The sequence below is a fragment of the Marmota monax genome, unplaced genomic scaffold (genome assembly GCF_021218885.2).
Source record: "Marmota monax isolate L192 unplaced genomic scaffold, Marmota_monax_Labrador192_F-V1.1 WCK01_AAM20220418_F8-fsc00203, whole genome shotgun sequence".
Classification (NCBI taxonomy): Eukaryota; Metazoa; Chordata; class Mammalia; order Rodentia; family Sciuridae; genus Marmota; species Marmota monax.
In genome coordinates, this window is record NW_026694787.1 from 1804921 (window position 1) to 1824617 (window position 19697).

At 38.8% G+C, this 19697-nt stretch overlaps 1 protein-coding gene across 8 annotated transcripts in view; it reads left to right on the plus strand.

Moving 5' to 3' along the window:
- Positions 1–19697, plus strand: part of Sh3kbp1 (SH3 domain containing kinase binding protein 1) — a 331424-nt gene that overhangs the window by 130403 nt on the left and 181324 nt on the right. For all 8 annotated transcript variants that reach the window (XM_058573076.1, XM_058573077.1, XM_058573075.1 and 5 more), the window contains one exon: positions 410–533. In XM_058573076.1, coding sequence (XP_058429059.1) covers positions 410–533 — 124 coding nt within the window. The remainder of the gene's footprint in view (positions 1–409; positions 534–19697) is intronic.

Here is a 19697-nt window from a genome sequence, read left to right on the forward strand (position 1 = left end):
GATGGCTGTAAACGAATTTAAATAATCTTTTGGGTTTAGTATAATTGTGAGCACAATGGTGATTTGGGAATACAGTTCTCTAAGCCCTGGTTGAGAAGAATAGAACTCAGAAAGCTTTTAAAGGGGTGAATCTGTTTATCCAAAACTTATCATTGTTCAGTAAGTAGAACAAACTGTCATTTAAAGCTCTTTGGTGGCTTTTATGTATCAGTCATTCTCTTGACGGTCACATGAAATGACCACATGGAATGGTCACCTCACCATGCCGAGCATTATTCCACTTAATAGGATTAGGTCTGATTTGGCATTACTATAGTTCAGTTTCCAGAAAGATGAAGCTTAATACAGTCAAAGAGGCACCCTAAAATTTCAAACTACAATCTTGTTTTCTCCTTATCTGTCCTCACAGGAAATAAAGAAAGATATGAAGAAAGACCCTCTCTCCAACAAAGCTCCGGAAAAGCCCATGCACGATGTGTCCAGTGGAAACTCTTTGCTGTCTTCTGAAACAATTTTAAGAACCAATAAGCGAGGTATGGTAAAGGAGAAAGAGCCCCCTTCCCTGTGCACAAACAAAACCTGGAGACTTCTGGGTGAACTGTGTCAAATTTTGCATTGCTGAAAAATTGAACTTTTTCCCTTTTGGTTTTAGGTATAAATCTTGGACACTCATATATGGGTAGTAACTAGTAGCTATAATAAAGGCAACTAATACAAATGCTTTTTTGACAGTCAGGAAGTTGACAGAATTTGTAAATGATGATTGTTTTTTTCCTTAGGGTTTTAGCTTCTGCTTTCACATCTATTTTTATGGATGCAAGGCGAATTTAGAGAATGGTAATGTGCAGGCTGAGCTGTGTGTGTCTTGACAATGCTCTTCTTTTAATTTAAGGCAAATGCTATCAGGGTCTTTCTCTAACTGCTGAGCTCCCAAACACATGGTCTGCCTCTCTGGGATTATGAGGCAGAATGTATGAAGATATGGCTAATATATCCATTTACACAGAAACCTTTGACAATCTTGTTAACTTTAAGTATCAGCCTGTTGTTTTCTCCCATATCTTCCCCTGGTAATAAGTGTTTGAAACAATGCAAGAGAGACTATAAGACTGCAGAAATGGCCCTACTCGATTCTGTACTGTGGACACACTAGATTTTCTCCCATGTTTCCTGACCTTGGACCAGCCAGTGCATACACAAATTGGAGCTCAGCTCAGTGTGCCCATAGTAGGTCAGCATTCAGCTGCCAACTTTTCCCAGGCTTATTACTTCCTTAAAGGGAAACAGAGAGCTGTTCAATAGCAGGAGCAGGAAATGTACTAGCAAAGGGGTCCATTAACAAGAAAAAAGAAGGCAAGTTTACATAACTATGGGGAAGAACAGCTAATCTTTCATAAAATTTAGACAGTATAAGAATTTGTCCAATAAACTGCCCATTGATCATAGCACTGGAAACATTAGCTTTGTGTCTGTCTTCCTTCCTGTCTTTTCCTCTGCCCCCCTCCAGCTGCCCTGGGTTACATTTCCTTTTTTGAATTATTTAGATGAAATATTGGCTGGAGGCCCACGTTGGTTAGCAGCTATAGGATTTTCTTTCTTTTCCTTTTCTCTTCTTTTTTAAAAACCCCATCCTTCTAAAGTTGGGGCGGGGGGCTTCCCATTTTAAGAACTTAACATACATTGCTGTAAAACTAGTTTTCCCTCAAAGTGCTTCCTGCAGCCTTTCAAATAAGTTCCCAAAGGCCTGAGACTCATTGGATTTGAGAACTAGACTTCAGTGAGGCTCCTTCCTGCATTGCCAAACCTCCCTGGCTGCTCTGAGCTGTCCCCTTCCTCTGGCTCTTCTCAGGTCAGTGGGCCCAGCATTCACATGCACAGTGACCAGTAGCAAGGCCTCTCCAGCCAACCCTGTTTTTGTAAAGTCAATAAGAGATTTAAAGTAATTAATTAATTTCACAAGAGAGGAATTAATTAAGGTAAGGAATGAAGGTAATTATCTGGATGAGTTCAGTAAAATTACCTGAAAACTTTAAATCAACGAAGGAATAGAACCTTTCAGATAATTGTTTCTTTACAACTGAAAATCTGACCTTTGAGTTTCCCTAATGGAATTTTTTATTCACCAGAAAAAATGAAATTCAATGGGATGGCTTACTCCATTTACATTCCTTTTTTAAAGTCTTCTACTTTAAACCTGAAGCTGAATTAAGACAAACCTTTTATCTACTCTTAGGCCTTTTAATACTAAATATGCCAGTGGCTGTGAGACCTGAACACACGGAGGTGTTCTGTAACTATGAAGCCTATAACAACCCATCTTCATTCTGTCCCAGGCTTCACACTGACCTTCTGGGTCACCTGGGCCAAACATAAATTCCCAGCTGAAGGGAAGCATTGTGTACCAGGACTATAGGCCCTCCCCCACCCCATCAAGACTAACAGTATTCTACTACTCCTTATAATAAACAGCGGGAGGGGGGAGATTGATTGGCCTTGTCAGACCAGATAAATAGTTCATTGTATTGAATTCAAAAGCTACATTTTTTCCCACCCAAAATCAATGAAAAAACACTTTTTTCCCCCTTAAAAAAGGATCAGAGACTAAATCTGTGGGGTGATTCTAGTTCCTGGTAAACACTTCATCCAAATAATTTTTAAAGCTTTATGGGTTAAATGAATGACGTTTACCCTCTCCCCTTTATTTCTATCAAGTTTTGTCCCTAGAAACCTTATAAATGTTTTGGTCTATTAGCATTCTTATAACTGTTAGGGAGGGAAATTGTTCTCAGGGTTTATTCATTAATGTGTTTTGATTCATTAATGTGGGACATATCTTAGAGTATATGAGTCCCTTATCATTTGGCTTTGGACCCTGTGAGAATTTAACAAATAAACATAATTTCTTTTCCTTCAGTTTTATCGAGATGGCTCTTCTTTATACAAGTCTTGTCATTTGATACAGACTTGGAACTGGCTTAATAAAGAACGAGTGACATCTATTTCTACCCTGACTCTGAAAAGGAACCACTTCACCGGGGCCAGGATTTGAGAGTGACTTGGCTGAAGAAGTTTGCCCAATTGTGTTCAGCTGTTTTTACATTTTGTGACATGCTTTACTTTGCGGCAATTGCAAACAGGTTGTGGTACCTCATGGGCTGGGATGAGCTCACCCTCCCCAGACACCTGCAGAAGGTCAGAAAATACTTTGGATTTGAAGAAAGCTATTTATTCATAGCCTTGAGAAGAGGCTAGGACCACAGAAACATTAGTTGGGGGGATGACTAGTTTCAGTTTTCAGTTCAGATTACTAGAGTTGATTTAGGCAAGTACTGGAATGACTCCACAGGCTTTTCATTTGAGAAAAAAATGTGACTGAAATTGAGAGGGAAAGCAGGTCCTCCTAGATGGCTTGGCAGTCATCAGCTATACATTCAGGGCGTTAGAACCCCAGGGGCACTTGTGCCTATTCCCACCTGTGGTCACACTGGAGGATCTTCCTGTTTGAAACGAACAAGCCTTTCCCAAGGAATAAGAAGTCATTTTTCATGTCAACTTGCAGCATGGATATTGTATATCTTAAAGTTGTCCCAGATTCCAGTACGTTGATGAATTGTAGACAGAAAATGTGAAAACTCTCCTTAGAGCCAAGTGCCATTCTCATGAACCAGACAGAAAAGAGTCGTCTGTTTTCTTCTGAGAATGACTTAATTCTTTTGTTTCTTCTGTCATTAAACCCATGTAGGAGAATGATGGGCTCCCAAATTGGAACATTGATATGTAGAGAAATTTTTTTAAAGTCTTCAAACCATGTGTTTAGAAGCAAAATTGAATAAGATGGAAGTTGTGAAAGTTATTAACAAATATCCTAAATATGTTCTTGAAAATGAGTAGTGGATTTTGTCCATTGAATATAGATTCTTTTCTGCTTGAATTAAAAACCAATTAAAAAATTAGTTGGTTTTGTCCTTAGAAGAATTTCCTGATCAACTTTATCCATGTGATTGGTTAAGTATCCAGGATGTAATCTATCTATACCCCACTGGCCATTCTGAAGACCAGGGTTCTAGTTTGCATTGTTAACAGGTCATGTGGGGAAGATGCATCTCTGCCTCTCTCTGACCCCTTCCTGCTACCTGTGATTTTGGACATTGTTCCTTCCTTTGGTGGATACCAATGAATATTCCATAGCATGTGCTTACTGCCTGTCAACTATGTGCTTGGTCCTGTGCCTGGTTCTGGGGCAGATACAAAGACTAGAAAAAGAGCAGCCAATTCTGCCTGAAAGCACTTCCAGTCTGCTGTGTCACATGGGAAACGTTGAGAAAGTGCTGCATATTTCTTATACCTTTTTTATGGCACGGTGGGGGTATGTCTCTTATTTACTTCTGTCATTCTGAATGTGAAGCCATTCCGTGGATTTCTGGTTGGCTTTATATGTCCTTGTTTCTATTTCCAGTTTATCATGAATTCAGTGTTTGGTAAGTCTCTATTGTATTTTGCACATTTATTATTCTTTGCTATTACTATTACTATTGTTATGCTCTTCTGATATAAAATGTATTTTATAATCATCTTTTTAAGTCGCTCTGCTACTTTGGCATCTGCCTTCTAAAAGATAAACGCTTTTACCCATCTTTATTTAAGGTTTGTTATGCATTTGCATTTTACTGCCCCTTCCAGAGATTAATGCTGAAAGATCTGACAGTTTAAAAGATGTTATTTGTAATAGGTCTAGCCCTGATGCTCTGAGGTGAGATCCTCTGTCTCACATGAAATTCAAGTTAAGATGGGGGAGGGTTGCTCTCTGAACTGGTATGTGGGTCTGACTTTGATTGTAGAACATTGCTCTACGGGTTCATTTCTAGTATGTTTAGTCCTTCCAACAGATTTGATTCCAAAATCTTCCTAACAGAGGGACCAACAGCTGCTCTGCCTCTGGTGACACACTGTTGCTTTAAAAGTTAGCACAGAAGTCCTTCAGAATACATTTTGGATGTTGGTGGGTGATACATACATGCCCTTCACATTAACATGGGCCGTGTGTTTGCCACACAAAATGGCTCTCCACTTGAGTCTGCTGCCTATAGCTATTAGGAGAATTTAACTTAATGTGTATCCTTTTCCTCATAGTGTCAGCACTAGTCATTCAGTCCTTAAACAGATCCCACCACGTGACTTCTTGCCCCCTTGTTCTGAAGGTGGAATGTGCTTTTCGAACTTTCTTAAGTATCTACTTGGCTGCCTGGGTAGTATTCCCCAAGTGTTTGTTGGACTGCTTTGTGAGAATCTGGGTGAGGGTGTGAGTGTGTGCACATATACAAATACATATGTGCTGGCCCAGAATGCTTGCCATGGTTCTAAGGCAGTGGCATAGCTCTTGTAGGCTCTGAGCACTTTGTTGGAAATGCACTGTAAACAAAGGATGGAAAAAAGCATGTCCTTAATAAAGAAAGTGTCGACTGTTTTGGCTTTCCAGTGGTTTGTTTTTTAAGGTCTATGCAAGATCTGAGGGTTTGTGTGTAGAAATGTGACGTTTTTCTTTCTGATTTCCTACTGAAGAAACGAATGTGAATTTCCCCATAGTTAACTAGGTATCTGAAAATGTGGCATTTGAGTCAGTCTTTGAGTTTCCAAATCACCTGTTGATCTTACCTCAGGAGCTGGCTTTTGTGGACTTCTGGGAGAGTAGGAGTTAAGAGAAGGCATTATGGTTGTGTGGAAGCTCTTGGCTATCACCTGAGCTAGTCTTTCCCAGGGGAAATGAGAATAAAGCTGCCAACCCAGCAGTGAGTGAACAGGAAAGATGGTCATTCAATAATACAGACATCTGTGTGAATGTATCTGTATATGCATCTATAGTCCTTTCTTCCAGTGGACTGTCATTCTCAAAAGCTTGAGAGCAAAGAGCCTTTCAAGAGGCCTTTTAAAACTAACTGATCCCTGGCTGCATTTCTGTCAAGTTTAATTGGGTGTCCATGTTAGGACCAGTGATTGATTTTAGAGGGTGTGTGGCCCTCACTCATTTCTTATTGAGTAGTGCTGCCTGTTGAGCTTAGGGATGGGGGTGAAAAGGGTAGAAAGAAGCTCTGTGGAGGGGTGTTGCTATTGCACCTTCTTTATACTTTTTTTTTTTTTTTAACATGTGTCATTAACAAAATTGGTTTTTAGAATTTTCCTTCTTCTATTTATTTTCTTTTCATCTCTGTGTCCTTTCCCTAAGCCATTAGTACTAGAGTCAGGGAGGCTGTATGGAATAATCCTGTATTTAGACTCCTGCTGGATATTCTGTACCAGAGTCTCATCCCTAGAACCAAATGGGTTTGGGGTGGTGGCTCCACCTGGTGGCTCTCCTAGGAAACTCCTCCTCCTGCTCCCTTCCTTTTCTTTCTTTTTTGGGAGATTTCTTATTCAAGGATGCCTTTGATTTCTCTCACTCAGTATTCCCGATTCATGCAGTTCCATCTCAGACCCACAGCTTCTCACATTGTACACACATTTTCTTTAGCCCTTTTCCTTTCTCGTCTAATTTTGCTCATTGAGCTCATAGAATGTTTCCTGATCCTTGCTCTGTGGTACTTCCCCCTAACAAGTATTTTTGTTGATAAGCAATTAAAAAAGTGACCCTTATAGGCATGACTTTAGGTTAGAGATATTAATTTGGACATAATAAATAATCACACTAAAATTCCCGTAGGTGAGCCAGTCTCCTCTTCAATAATTCTAAGTACCCTTAGAGCTGTTTTTTTCACTTCTTGTTGAACCCATTTTCCTCCTAGGAACAATATTTTATTACTGAGTTATCAGTCGCCAGCAGGTGGTGAAAGTAAAAAGTCAACTGACTTTGTTGACTTTATTATTGTTCGTAAATTCTTTCAGGGCAGCTCCTTCTTGCCTGGGCCTGGATGCCCCCCACACTTGGTATTCCATGAAGCACAAGTATTTTTGATAAATAAAAATGTCTTCAATTTCATTTTCTTTCAGTTTCTGTTAGTTGAGAAATTTGCAGACATGCCTTATTGTAGCTAGCTACATTGTGTTAGTCTGGGAACTTAATCACCGTTTATAACTTTGTTTCTGTGGGAAAATGGAGTTCCAAATGCTCTGCAGAGAGCATAACACACTTGTAAGTCTGACTTCCTATTTTGTTCACTATATTGCTGGCAGGAAGCTTTAGATAGCTTTTAAAAATCAGAAAGACTGTGTAATTGGGGACAACTGGTGTTTGCTCATGTTGCAGAGAAATTGACAACTCACATGATACAGAGTGCTGAACTGTACACGCTCCATACGGTATACTAGGCTCTGAGGACAGCTCTGGGTTGAATCGAATTGCACCATCATGTACAAGCTTAGTTTTCTGCGGCCTGCATTTGACCTTGGTGTGCTCAAGTTTGTCTGTATAAGGTGTGCTCTAAGAGGGGGTTTTGTTTCCACCTAGGGGGAAAGATCTTGCAACAAGCATGACATGCTCAGATGGAAACCAGGCCAGCATTTCCCCTTGTGTGTTGTATGGTATTTCAGCTCTGCAAAGTGTTTCACAAAAGACAGATGGGGAAAGACAGACAAAGGGAGAAAATTGCCTCTCTGGTCATATTTCAGCTATAGCTTCCCTCTTAGAATCAACAAGCACATTAGAGCATCTTATAGCTCTCAGATGTCCCGCAGTAAGGAAACCTGCTTATCTTTGATCATTTGATTGAATACTAGTTAGGACTCCACTTTGGAATGTGCTAGGTTTTAACATCTAGGGCAAGGAGTTCTCTAAGCATCTCCTAGGTAATGTGCAGGGAATGTTAAAGTGAGTAAGTAGAAATGGGAGAAGTGACTGATGATGGTTCTAAAAAACATGAGTTAGACAATGCTTGGAGGACAGTCCCTGAACCTGAAACTTGCAAACCAGTCCTTTAGTTATTTCTCAAGTGACAAGATGAACGGGAATTTACCACTGATAATTTCATGGGTCTTTGTGTCTCAGAGTATATCCCTAGGCTGAGCCTTGGCATGAAAAGTGGGCACAGAGGGGCCTAACCCAGTGCTTGTTCAGGCCTACCTGGGACTAGGCTCAGCATTAAGCCTGTGATTCCAGGTGTGGGTTTTAGAATGATGACAACCCCCCCCCCCCCACCACAGGTAAACTATCCCATCTCCTTCTTACTCTGTTTCAACTGAAAAGATAGGAAACCATAGTTTTTCTTGATAGCATTAAAATCCTGATCGTAAATACAAAGAGCTTTTTTCAATCTTTTTGCCTACTAGTAAAAGAGACTTCCATTTTGAATTCGGGCAATAAATCCACATGTAGGGATATGAGTTGGAAACCAAATAGCCTACCATTTTAGAGTTATGGAATCATAGAATTACCAAGGTGGCTGAAGGTCCCGGATATATGGCCCCACTTACTGATGTGCCAGGCAGGAGGACATAGTACCTCTGCCTGGGGGATCCTAAAGAACACTCCTCATGTCTGGGGGACTGACCTTTACTAAGTCCCACATGGGAGACCCCATTCCTAAGAGAGATTTTTCTGGCAAGAGAGCTGGTTGATTAATGAGAGGTAATTAGTTAGAGGTAGATGATAGTTAAGTATTGCCTGTATTTTTGCATTGTTTGGGGACAACATCTGGACTCACTTAGAGGAAACTCTGGAAAAGGGGCATTTTCTTCTAATTATATCTACTGATCTTTCATCACAGCCTGGTCCCCCTGATGCCATGTGCAACCTCAGCTTAGTCTTTGAACTCTTGGCATTTTGTGCTTGTGGAGCCTTGGGACTGTTGTGTCCAAACAATGAGGACATTTCATGGCCCACCTCCCTAAACCATGCTCACATCAACATCAGGCCCAGCTGCAGTGCCAGGTGGGCTGCCCTCATTATTCCCATCAGGAAGGGAAAGAGTTCCCTTGTGTGCCCGTGCATGAGAAAGAGCACTGGAGGGGACTAGCCCGCCTGTTCATTTTGTTTCTCTGGAGAACAGAATGAGCTCAGTGGCAGCAGGGCCCTGTTGCTGAAAGAGTGGCTATTGGGAGGGGACCTAAACTCTACTCCTGCAGCACCTCCAAAGTTTCTTTCAAACTTGAGGCAAGTTGTATTCTCACTGTTTTCCAATTTCCTGTATAAAACAAGGCGACTACTCTTGTTGATTCCCTGGGAAACTGAAAATAAACATGAGTGAAGAGAATAGGCTTGGAGGTAGGGTGAAACAAGGGAGTGAAGTAGGGTCAGGAGTCACTCCCTGAATACAGTAGTAGTTGTTATTAAATGTGGTAAACTGCTAGTAAGACTCCAGGAATTGGGAAGAAATTAGAGATTTATGAAAAATAGTAATGAAGTGTTGTTTCCATGAAGCAACTAGTGATCAGATGCACATGGAACATTCTCCAAGATGGACCAGATGCTAGGCTGTAAAAGAAATTTCAATAAATTTGAAAGGATTAAAATCATACAAAGTGTGTTGTCTGACCATAATGGAATTAAATTGGAAATCAACAACAGAAGGAAATTGGGGAAATTCACAAATATATGGAAATTAAACAACATATTTCTAAATAACCAATGAGTCAAAGAATTCTCAGGAGAAATTATAAAATATTTTGAAATGAATGAAGATGAAAACACAAAATACAAAAAGATAACCACACACAGCTAAAGCAGTGCTTCAGATAAAATTTACAGCTGCAAATATATAAGTTCAAAACCAAGATAGATCTCGAAATAGTAGCCAACTTAAGAAATTAGACAAGAAAATCAACTAAACTCAAAGCAATCAGAAAGAAAGAAATGATAAAAATTACAGTGGAAATAAGGAATAGAAAATAATGGAAGTAGAGAATAGAAAACAATATAGTAAAAAAAATCAATGAAGCTGAAAGTTGGTTCATTAAAATGGCCAAGAAAATCAATAAACTTTAGCTATACTGATTAAGAAAAAAGGAGAGGAGATATAAATTACCATATGAGCAATTAAAGAGGGGAGATTGCTGCTGATCTTGAGAATTTAAAATGTTATAAGGGAATACTGTAAACAATTCATACATTGCTGGTAAGAATGTCAAATGGTGCAGCCACTTTGGAAAAATAGTATAGCACTTCCTCAAACTGTTAAATATAGAGCTACCATGAGACCCAGTATTCCACACCATATATTGGAGTATTATTGGGCCATGAGAAGGAAGGAAGTACTGTTGGATATTACAAGATAGTTGAAACTTGAAAGCATAATGCTAAGTGAAAGAAACCAGACACAAAAGACCACATATTACATACAAGAGGGAATGAGGGGAAAGGGAAAAATAATACAAGGGGGAGAAATGAAGGTCAATAGGGGGGATAGAGAGAGAAGAAGGGTGGGGAGGGGAGGGGAGGGAGGAGGGGGGATAGTAGAGGATAGGAAAGGCAGCAGAACACAACAGACACTAGTATGGCAATATGTAAATCAATGGATGTGTAATTGATGTGATTCTGCAATCTGTATATGGGCTAAAAATGGGAGTTCATAACTCACTTGAAGCAAAGTGTGAAAGATGATATATCAAGAACTATGTAATGTTTTGAACAACCAACAATAAAAAAAAAAAAAAAAAAAAAAAAAGACCACATATTGTATGAGTTTAGTTATATGAAATGTCCAGAACCAGCAGATCCCTGGCGACAGAAAGTTGATTAGTGTGTGACTAGAACTGGGGTGGGAATGGAAAGTGACTATTCATGGTCATGAGGTTTCATTTTGGGGGTGATGGAAATGTTCCAGAATTAGATTTTGGTGATAGTTGTATAATTCTGTGAATACGTTAAAAACATTTATTATACACTTAAAGTTAATGAGTTTTTATGTTATATGAATCATATCTCAAAATAACATCTCAATATAGCTGTTAAAAAAAAAGAATGTTTAAAAAAAGTACGAAAGTGCAGTGCTTGGTGCTGTCTCTTTCTTTTTCTTTTCTTTTTTCTTAACATTTCCCTTCTCAGCTGAGGGACAAGATGTTATCCTAGTCTTTAAAATTATATATTTCTCAGTGAAGCTTTATATTTTTCTTTATTCAATCAGTTGCCTAGGAGATAGTGAGTCTGAGGGATCAAAATGACACTGTTTTTGCTAGAGATGACCTAAATATTAGATAATCGATTTGAGAAGGGTAGAGAACTGACTGTGGCCTCCCATTGTTCATTTCTTGAGGAAAAAAAAAATGAGATTGCCTGTAAATCAAAAGCCAGACCTCTTATATTCTAAATTCTCTGCTTCATGGAGAGAACCTCTGCTGGCGAGGAAAGAATCCATTTATGTTTCCAATTTTTCTTGCTGTTGTCAGTAACTCTGCACTGGCTATTTTTGCTCATAAATCTTTATCTCCACTGCTTGATGATTTCTTTAGGAAAGATTCTTAGATGTGGAATTACCAGAACAAAAGCATGTATAAATTTTGTGGGACTTTCATTCATTATTATCAAATTGATTTCCTGTACCATTCTGCACCACCACTGGAAATGGAGAGTGTGTTTCTTGGTATTTTATGCTTCAATGGCTCTGCTTAATAGAGTGTTTGAACATTTTTTTCTATCATTTACTAGTAATCTTTGCTCTTTTTAGTAAGATTTTTATTTACTTTTTTTTTTAACTAAATAGTGTATTATTCCTTTGTCATTCATGGCACTGTTTGCTTTCCAGTTTGATCACTTTTCATTTTGTTTGCCATTGATTTTGATGTACAGAAATAGTACGTTTCAATGTACATTCATATATTGGTGTTTTGTGATTTCTCCAAAATAATTCTCAGCTAATTTTCCTTTTCTTTTCTACTGGCTTCATTTTCTACTTCAATTTTTTTTATCTATATGGAATTTTAATGTATAATATACAAATTGATTTTTATTTTGAAATAGCCACATTTCCAGGACTATTTACTGAATCATTTAGCCTTTCCCCATGAATTTGTGATACCTCATTTTTATCATATAACATTATTATGTATACTCAAGTCTTCTGTACTTTCAATTCAGTACCATTAATTTGTCTCAGCATTCTTGCATCAATATAGTTAACTATGTGGCTTTATAATACAATGAAATATGTAGTATAGCAAGCCTGTGTCCTTCCTGGTATCTATCACTCCTTATTTTCAAAAGTGTGGTACTTATTTATTGTAAATTCATGTCCTCAAGTTAAAAAATGGCTCAGCGGTAGTGCACTTGCCTGGCATGTGTGAGGCACTGGATTCATTTCTTGGCACCACATATAAATAAATAAAGATCTATCAACAACTAAAAAATATTTTTAAAAATCTTATTGGGATTTCAATTTGAATTAAAATTATAAGTCAGTATTGAAATAATTGACAATTCCCTAGTTTTTTAAAAAGAAGTTTTGTATTTTTATACAAGCCATCTTTATGTAGAGGGGTATAAATGAAAACCTTTTCTCCCTCATCCCTCCTCTAAAACATCAGAACAGATAAATTCTTGTAAATTAAAACATCTTTTCCTCTTGAATTCTAAATAGCTGATTCTAGCCATCCAGTGAATGTGGAGTGGATTGTGACTCTGTTTAGTCAATTGTTGTATTTTTATTTGTGTAGTCTTGCTTTCATTCTCTCCTCAGAAGCATTGTTATCAGTCCATTGTGAAAGTAACGAAACTAAGGAGGGAAAAAGTGAAAAATGATATACCTAAGGCACCAATGTGAGGTGGATGTGGAGGTCTTTTGCCCCTTCTTTACACCCACGTGTTTGCAGTAATATCAGTAACTGTTGGAAAAACCTTAGTGAACAATTGATTGTAAATAATTATTTTTGGATGCTTGTGGCTGCATTTCACTCCATTAATGCACTTTTTGTTCTCCTGTGGGTATTGTATTTGTTTAGATTTTGATATTTTCTACTAGAGTATAAGCTCCTTGAAGGAGGAAGCCATATCTTATGTTGCAGCCAACTTTAACTTTTGAACAGAAGTATGTTTTTGTACTCAGGCACCTTAACCCTTTTGAAAGAATGCCTGGCAAATGAGGTCAGACATGGTGATGAATGCCTGTAACCACAGTGGCTTGGGAGGCTGAGACAGGAAGATCGTAAGTTTGAGGCCAGCCTCTAAAACTATAAAGGATCTAGGGATATAGTTCAGTGGTAGAGCACACCTGGGTTCAATCCAAGTAAGCCCATCCCACCCACCCCCCCCCCTAAAAAAAAAACCAGAGTTAGCAAAGGTAAACTATCAGAGGAAAACTATTAGGTTATGTGTTTAAGACAAAGCTGTTGAAATTCTGATTTATACAGATTATCTTTGGTTGCTGAGTGCAGAGGGAAGAAGGTGACTTATTTGAAAGTGGATCATGAGAATAAATGCTGAACCTAACTTTTGGTGCAATAAAGGGCCCTTGATTAGTGGAGAGGGAAAAGATGACACAGTTTAACAGGAGGACATTTGAATTGGACTCTGAGTAATGCTATGGCAGTTATAAGGGCACTGTGCTGGAAGAGCAGGAGCCTACATTTTTCACATTGACTTTTATAACACAGATGAAAGTGACAATGTGTTCAGGGCCAAGGAAAGTTTCAATTTCATGTGATTATTTTAATTCATATTTAATTTTACACACTTCCCCATGGGTTTCTAAATGAAAGTGTGAAGAGTTTGGTTAATATTACAGATGGCAGTGTGTGTATTCTCTTTTTGCTGAAGTCTATGGGCCAGACTTAGCTTTACCTTCTTTTCTGAGCTTCTTCTTTTCTGATATTTGTTCATTGTTCCTTCATTCTAGAAAAGCTAGGAATGGAAATACTGTATCTATTTCACATATACACATACACTTAAAATTCACACTCTCCCTCCTAAGCGTTGGCCCTGTGGCTCTGCGTTTCTTTCATGGAACTCATGTGCAATTTACATTAGTGTTTAAGAGATTCCTTTTCTCCATCCTTCCCTTCTTCTTCTCCGCACACCTTCCTTCTTCCTCTGACTCCCTCTCCATCCCCCTCTTCCTTAGCCTTACGCTCTAAGTGCCTCCATTCTGAAGTGAGTCCCTAGGATGTATACATGCTTGTCTCATCAGCTGTTATTTTCATTTACAGAGTTGGTGGGGATAATATGGATCACTGAAATCCATGGATGACCCACAGAAACCTTTCTTCAGTTTAACTAGAAGTCTTTTGTTAGAAAGGTTTATGTAGGATACCATTTCATTGTTTTCATTCCCTGCTGATCTGTTCCAGTGGAGGTGTTAATAAATTTAAAAATGACTAAACCGAGGCATCAAGAAGGAAGAGAGGATGAGAGGCATGCATTAGTTGGGTGCTTCTGTAGGACCAATATCTCACTCCCTCCACATCTTCATAAATTATAAACTGTATCGATCCATTCACATTGATGTATGAACTCATTCTGCCAAAAGCCCAAGTCAAAGTGGAAAATGGAAAGTGATCATTTATTAGAACAGATGAGTGTCAGCTTTGTACTGAAACAAAACAAAGCCACACAAACCCAGATGGCCTCCCTTTCAGCCATAAGATTGCATGGTCTTAGGTAAATGGGCTTGGGGGTAACCAGCAAGACTTGATAACACTCACGAATATCCTGTCTTTGTTCAGTGACTTAGAACTAGATTACACTTCTGTTCAGGATGATTCTGAGACCTTCCTATAATTTTCCACTCTACCAGCTATTATGGCTCCTGGGAAGGTCTTTTCTCCTTTTTTCAAAAATTGTCAAATCTTAAGGATCCTACTCCCCTTCTTTGCAACCTCTTCCCAGAGTCCTCAGGAAGAAATATTGAGGTCCCCTCTACATGTTATCCACAGCCCACTCTCTTTCCTACAGCTGACAAACGTTCACTGAATAAATCAGGTTCCCATATGACCTGTCAGAAGCTTCTAGAGAGTTTTAGATGGTTCTGATTCTTTGCTGGGAAAGCCCAGTGGTGATTTTGAATACTGAAGTTGCTAAACCAATCATTCTCATTCCATAGCACTGTAGGTTTCTACTAGTCTTTACTCAGTTTGATTGCACAGGGTTGGGCAGGTGGCAAGATGTGTATTCACTTTGTATTCAGCTCAGCATTCTTCAGAATATTACCTCCTTTGAACAATTTTAATATCTCCATGTTTATTTCAGTGGGTGTGGGATAAAATCATTTATGGTTAAAAAACAAACTTAAAAAAAAGAAGTCATTCATGGTAAATTGGGTTGTTTTGCTAGATGCCAATCCCTTCCTGTAACCTTGTTACATGATTGTTAGCTAAGTGATGTGTTTCTTTTGGCATGTTTTATATTTCAAAATGAAGTTTTAGTAAAGACACATAAAAATGATCAAATGGGACTCAAACACACATTTATACATTCATGGAATTCAAAGCAGCCTTATTCAAATAGCAAAAGGTAAAAGCAGTACAAGTGTCCATTCAAGGATAAATAAAATGTAGTATATACATACAATATTCAGCATTAAAAGGAAAGGAAATTTTGACACATGCTACAACATGGATGATGCTTGAGGACATCATGCTAGGTGAAGTAAGACAGTCACAAAAGGAAAAATACAACATATTTCTGCTAATATGAGGTATCCAAGATAGTCAAATTCATAGAGATGTGTAGTGGAATGGTGATTTCCAGAGGATGGGGTGAGGCCAGACTATATTGTTTAATGCATAGAGTTTCATTTTGGGTAATTATCTCCACCATCTATCTCACACTCAGACTTTTCATTTTCCCAGCCAGTCTTCATTTTCCCATTGTAAATCTACTTAAAACCACTAAAATGTATACTAAAAGGGTTAAAATTATAACCTTTATGTTACATATATTTGGCCACAATAAAAAGGGATCAAGAATAATATGGCAAATACTCAATAACCTTTTACCCACCAGCAGTGAAGAAATTTTATCAATTAATAATTACAGTGGTTAACATGAATGTTACCCTCAATTGTAGCGTGTGCATTTTTTTTGAGTAGCAAAGAATGACTTGGCTGATTAAAGGGATTCTGTGCCAGGAGGTGTTATCTTCTCCTGTTTAATGTGTATTGGTTAGCTAGAGCTAAACATGCTACTAAGTAAGAAATTAATAACTGTTTCCTGTTCTTTAAAATCAGTATTTCTAAAAAAATAAATAACCATGAAATAGAAAAATTTCTAGAAACTTCTGTTTACTCTTTGGGCCCTGTCAAATAAGAAAAAAAAAGTTAAGGGAATTAAATGTAACTCACCAGGAGAGAAAAGCAACGTAAAATATTTGCAAACTTCATCTTCCCTGAGTGTTGGTTTTAAACCTATTTTAACAGTGTTAAGCATTATCATATCAGTTTTCTGTTGCCACCTTAATGCCACACAACAAATCACCACAAAACCCCAGTGACATACAACATGAAGCTGCACTAAGTATCTCATATCTTCTAACAGGTTAGCTTAGGCACAGAAACATGACAATTGGCAGAGATATAAAAGAGCATGTAACAGAAAAGAGAGATGTAACATACAAGTTCACTTCAGGCCTAGGCTTAGAACTGCATGCCAATGCTTTCATTTTACTTTGTTTTCCAAAGCAAGTCACATGGGCTGGGAAATCTACTTTGCCTTTAAGGGAGGCACTCCAAAGTCATGTGAAATGAAAATGGGAAGGGGTAAAGAATTAGGCCCTTTATACAGTCAGTACATCCCAGTTCTCTATGCATAGTGTCCTAGTAGAGACATCTGTCTAGTCCTCTAAACAACCCTGAGAAGTAGGTTGCATCATCCTCACTTTTTTCGGGGGGGGGGGAGTGGGTGGGTGGATACTAGGGATTGAACTCAGAGGCACTTGGCCACTGAACCACAGCCCTATTTTATATTTTATTTAGAGACAGGGTCTCACTGAGTTGCTTAGTGCCTCACTTTTGCTGAGGCTGGCTTTGAACTCATGATCTTCCTGTCTCAGCCTCCTGAGCCACAGGGGTTACAGGTGTGCACCACTGCACCTGGCCAACATCCTCATTTTGCAATTGGAGAAAACAAGGCTCAGAGAGGTTATGTGACCTATCTAAGGCCTACCCACTGTTGGTGAGTGGGTACAGTCATCCCTCAGTATCTATGGGAGATTGGTTCCAGGTGTCCCAAGATCCAAGGACGCTCAATTATAAAATGCTTGTATAAAATGACATGGTATTTGCATGCAACCTATGCACATCTTCCCATATAGTTTAAGTCATTTATATCTAATTCAATGTAAATGATATGAAAGTAGTTGTTATACTCTATTATTTAGAGAGTAATGACAAGAAAGATGTACATGTTCAATACAGATGCAATTTTAAAAAATGGTTTTGATCTTTGGTTGATCCACAGATGGAGAACCCACAGATATCAATTGAGGGCTGACTATATTTGACTTTGAACCCAGGTCTATCAGACCGCTTCCTGCACACTGCCTCTGCTTGGTTCCATGTAGCACTTTGGATTATTGCCTCTTTCTAGAAACATTCAGCTTTGCCTTTTGTGTTTGTATATTTGCCCCCTTACCCTGCTGTGCCCCTTTCTGTATTTGCATTTTGTTGACTCCTCTTCTCTAATTTCTTAAATGTAAACTGTTTCTATGGTTATCTTTGACATCTTCTATTTTTTCCTCTTTTGGGTGCAACCAGTGCTATGAAGCATATAACACCCAATCCCAACCTTTAAGCTGGTGTGTCTTCCTTGCTTCCATAATCCTTCATTTCTACTCCCAGACGCTCTGTGCTAGATATTGGTCTCAGCAGCAAACCATTGACCCCATGGTTCAAACTAGCTTAGGTTGTAAGGAAATACCTGTCTTGTACAACAGGAAGTCCCCAGGCAGGGTAGGTTCCTTAGAATCCTGGATACTTCTCTATCCTGCCTCTCTCTCCTTTGGACTTATACTGTGGCCAGTAAGTGGAGCAATGATGGACCGCCCAGTTTACATCCAGTGGCAAAAGGCAGGGAACTTCTTTACATTTAGGTGCTTTGACAGACCTGCCCATGTCTCTCATTCTGCCCAGGCTCAGGACTGCCTGCTCAATCCTGAATACACACCCCGTGGGACCTGACCCAGGTCTGGAAGTCTGCAGGAGAAGGGCTGACAGGAGGCAGTTACCATTCCTCCAGCTGTCCCTGTATGGTTGGGCAGCAGATTCTCCCTCCTATCAGAGCTCTACTGCTTCTGTCTTCTGCATTTTAATTAGTGGTATCACTGGTCTTCACTTCCTCCCTTTAATACTTTGGGATCATTTTTAACTCCTCTTTCCTCATCTTATTCTTACTCGTTTATGTGTTTGTTGTTCTTTGCCTTTTTTTTTGGTGCTAAGGATTGAATCCAAGGCTTCATTCATGCTACGCAAGTGCTCTACCACTGAGCTATACACCAGTTTTTTTCTTTGTTTTTGAGATCATTACTTAAGATCTGTTTGGGGTCAGCCTCTGGGTTAGCCTGTAGTAATCTACAGGGAGGTCAACTGAATCCCGGCTGTCAAGAGTCTAGGATTTAAGACTCAAATAGTCCCTGGGCAGTATGGGTAGGGAGAAGAGAGTACTGCACACCTAGGCACTGTGTGCAGTCCCATGATGGTGCTGGTAATGGGAGTAGTCAGGGAAGGCATCCACAAGGAGGTTCTTCTCAGCCAATAATTCAACATTAGAAATGTCTCTTGTTCTTCCTTTAAGAGAAAATCACTCCTAGTCCCTGATTTGGATCCTTATCACTTCTTTCTATAGACCAGGTCAGCAAACTATGGCCCATTGGTCAAATTGGGCATTGCCTATTTTTTAAAAATATTTTTATTTTTTTTAGTTGTAGTTGGACACAATACCTTTATTTTATTTATTTATGTTTATGTGGTGCTGAGGATCGAACCCAGGGTCTCGCACATGCTAGGAGAGTGCTCCACCACTGAGCCAGAACCTCAGCTCATATTTTTGTAAATAAAGTTTTATTGTCACTCAGCTACACCCATTCACTAAAGTATTGTGTATGGCTGATTTCACATTGCAACAGCAGAAAGGAGAAGTATGGCCCCCAAAGTCTCAAATATTTTCTCTTTTACCCTTTACAGAAAAAGTTTGCCAGCCCCTGCCATAGACCAGTAGAAAAACTCAAGTCCTGTCTTCCAGAAAGTTTCATCATGCAAAAGGAGACTTTCTCATGTGTAACATGTAGAATGCTTTGTAATTAAGCCTGTTGAGGTAAAGACATTTAAGTATCAAAAAAGTATTTAAGTGCTGATAACACTGGTATTGTTGGGGAGATTAATGGACATTTAGTTTTCTCTACTTTTTGTTTTTCTCTACTGTTCCTTTCTCTAGTCCACCATTAAATCTATGTTCCTTTTCTTGCCTCAAGACTTCTAGATTGACACTTTCTAGATTTACAATTTCTAAATTTACACCCTTCGTGACACTTGGTTCCCTCCCTCTGAGGGGGAGAGTAAAGGTGCAGATTGGTTGAGAAAATGAAAAGTCTAAGTGTGAGACAACCTTTTTTTTTTAAAGCACCTTTGTGCCTTTGCTGTACTTACAAGGAAAGTAGCATTTGTTTAAAGAAATGAGAAAAGTTTTTATTTGCTTTGAACAGATAATATATGCATTACTAGTCTGTTTGAAAAAAAAAGTCTGCTTAAAACCCTTCACTTTCAGGTATCTCAGTCCTTTTATCTGCATGATTCAAATGCTTGGAGGCTTGCCCTTTTCCCAAGGACACTGCTTTGGAGGGCCTTGGTGACAA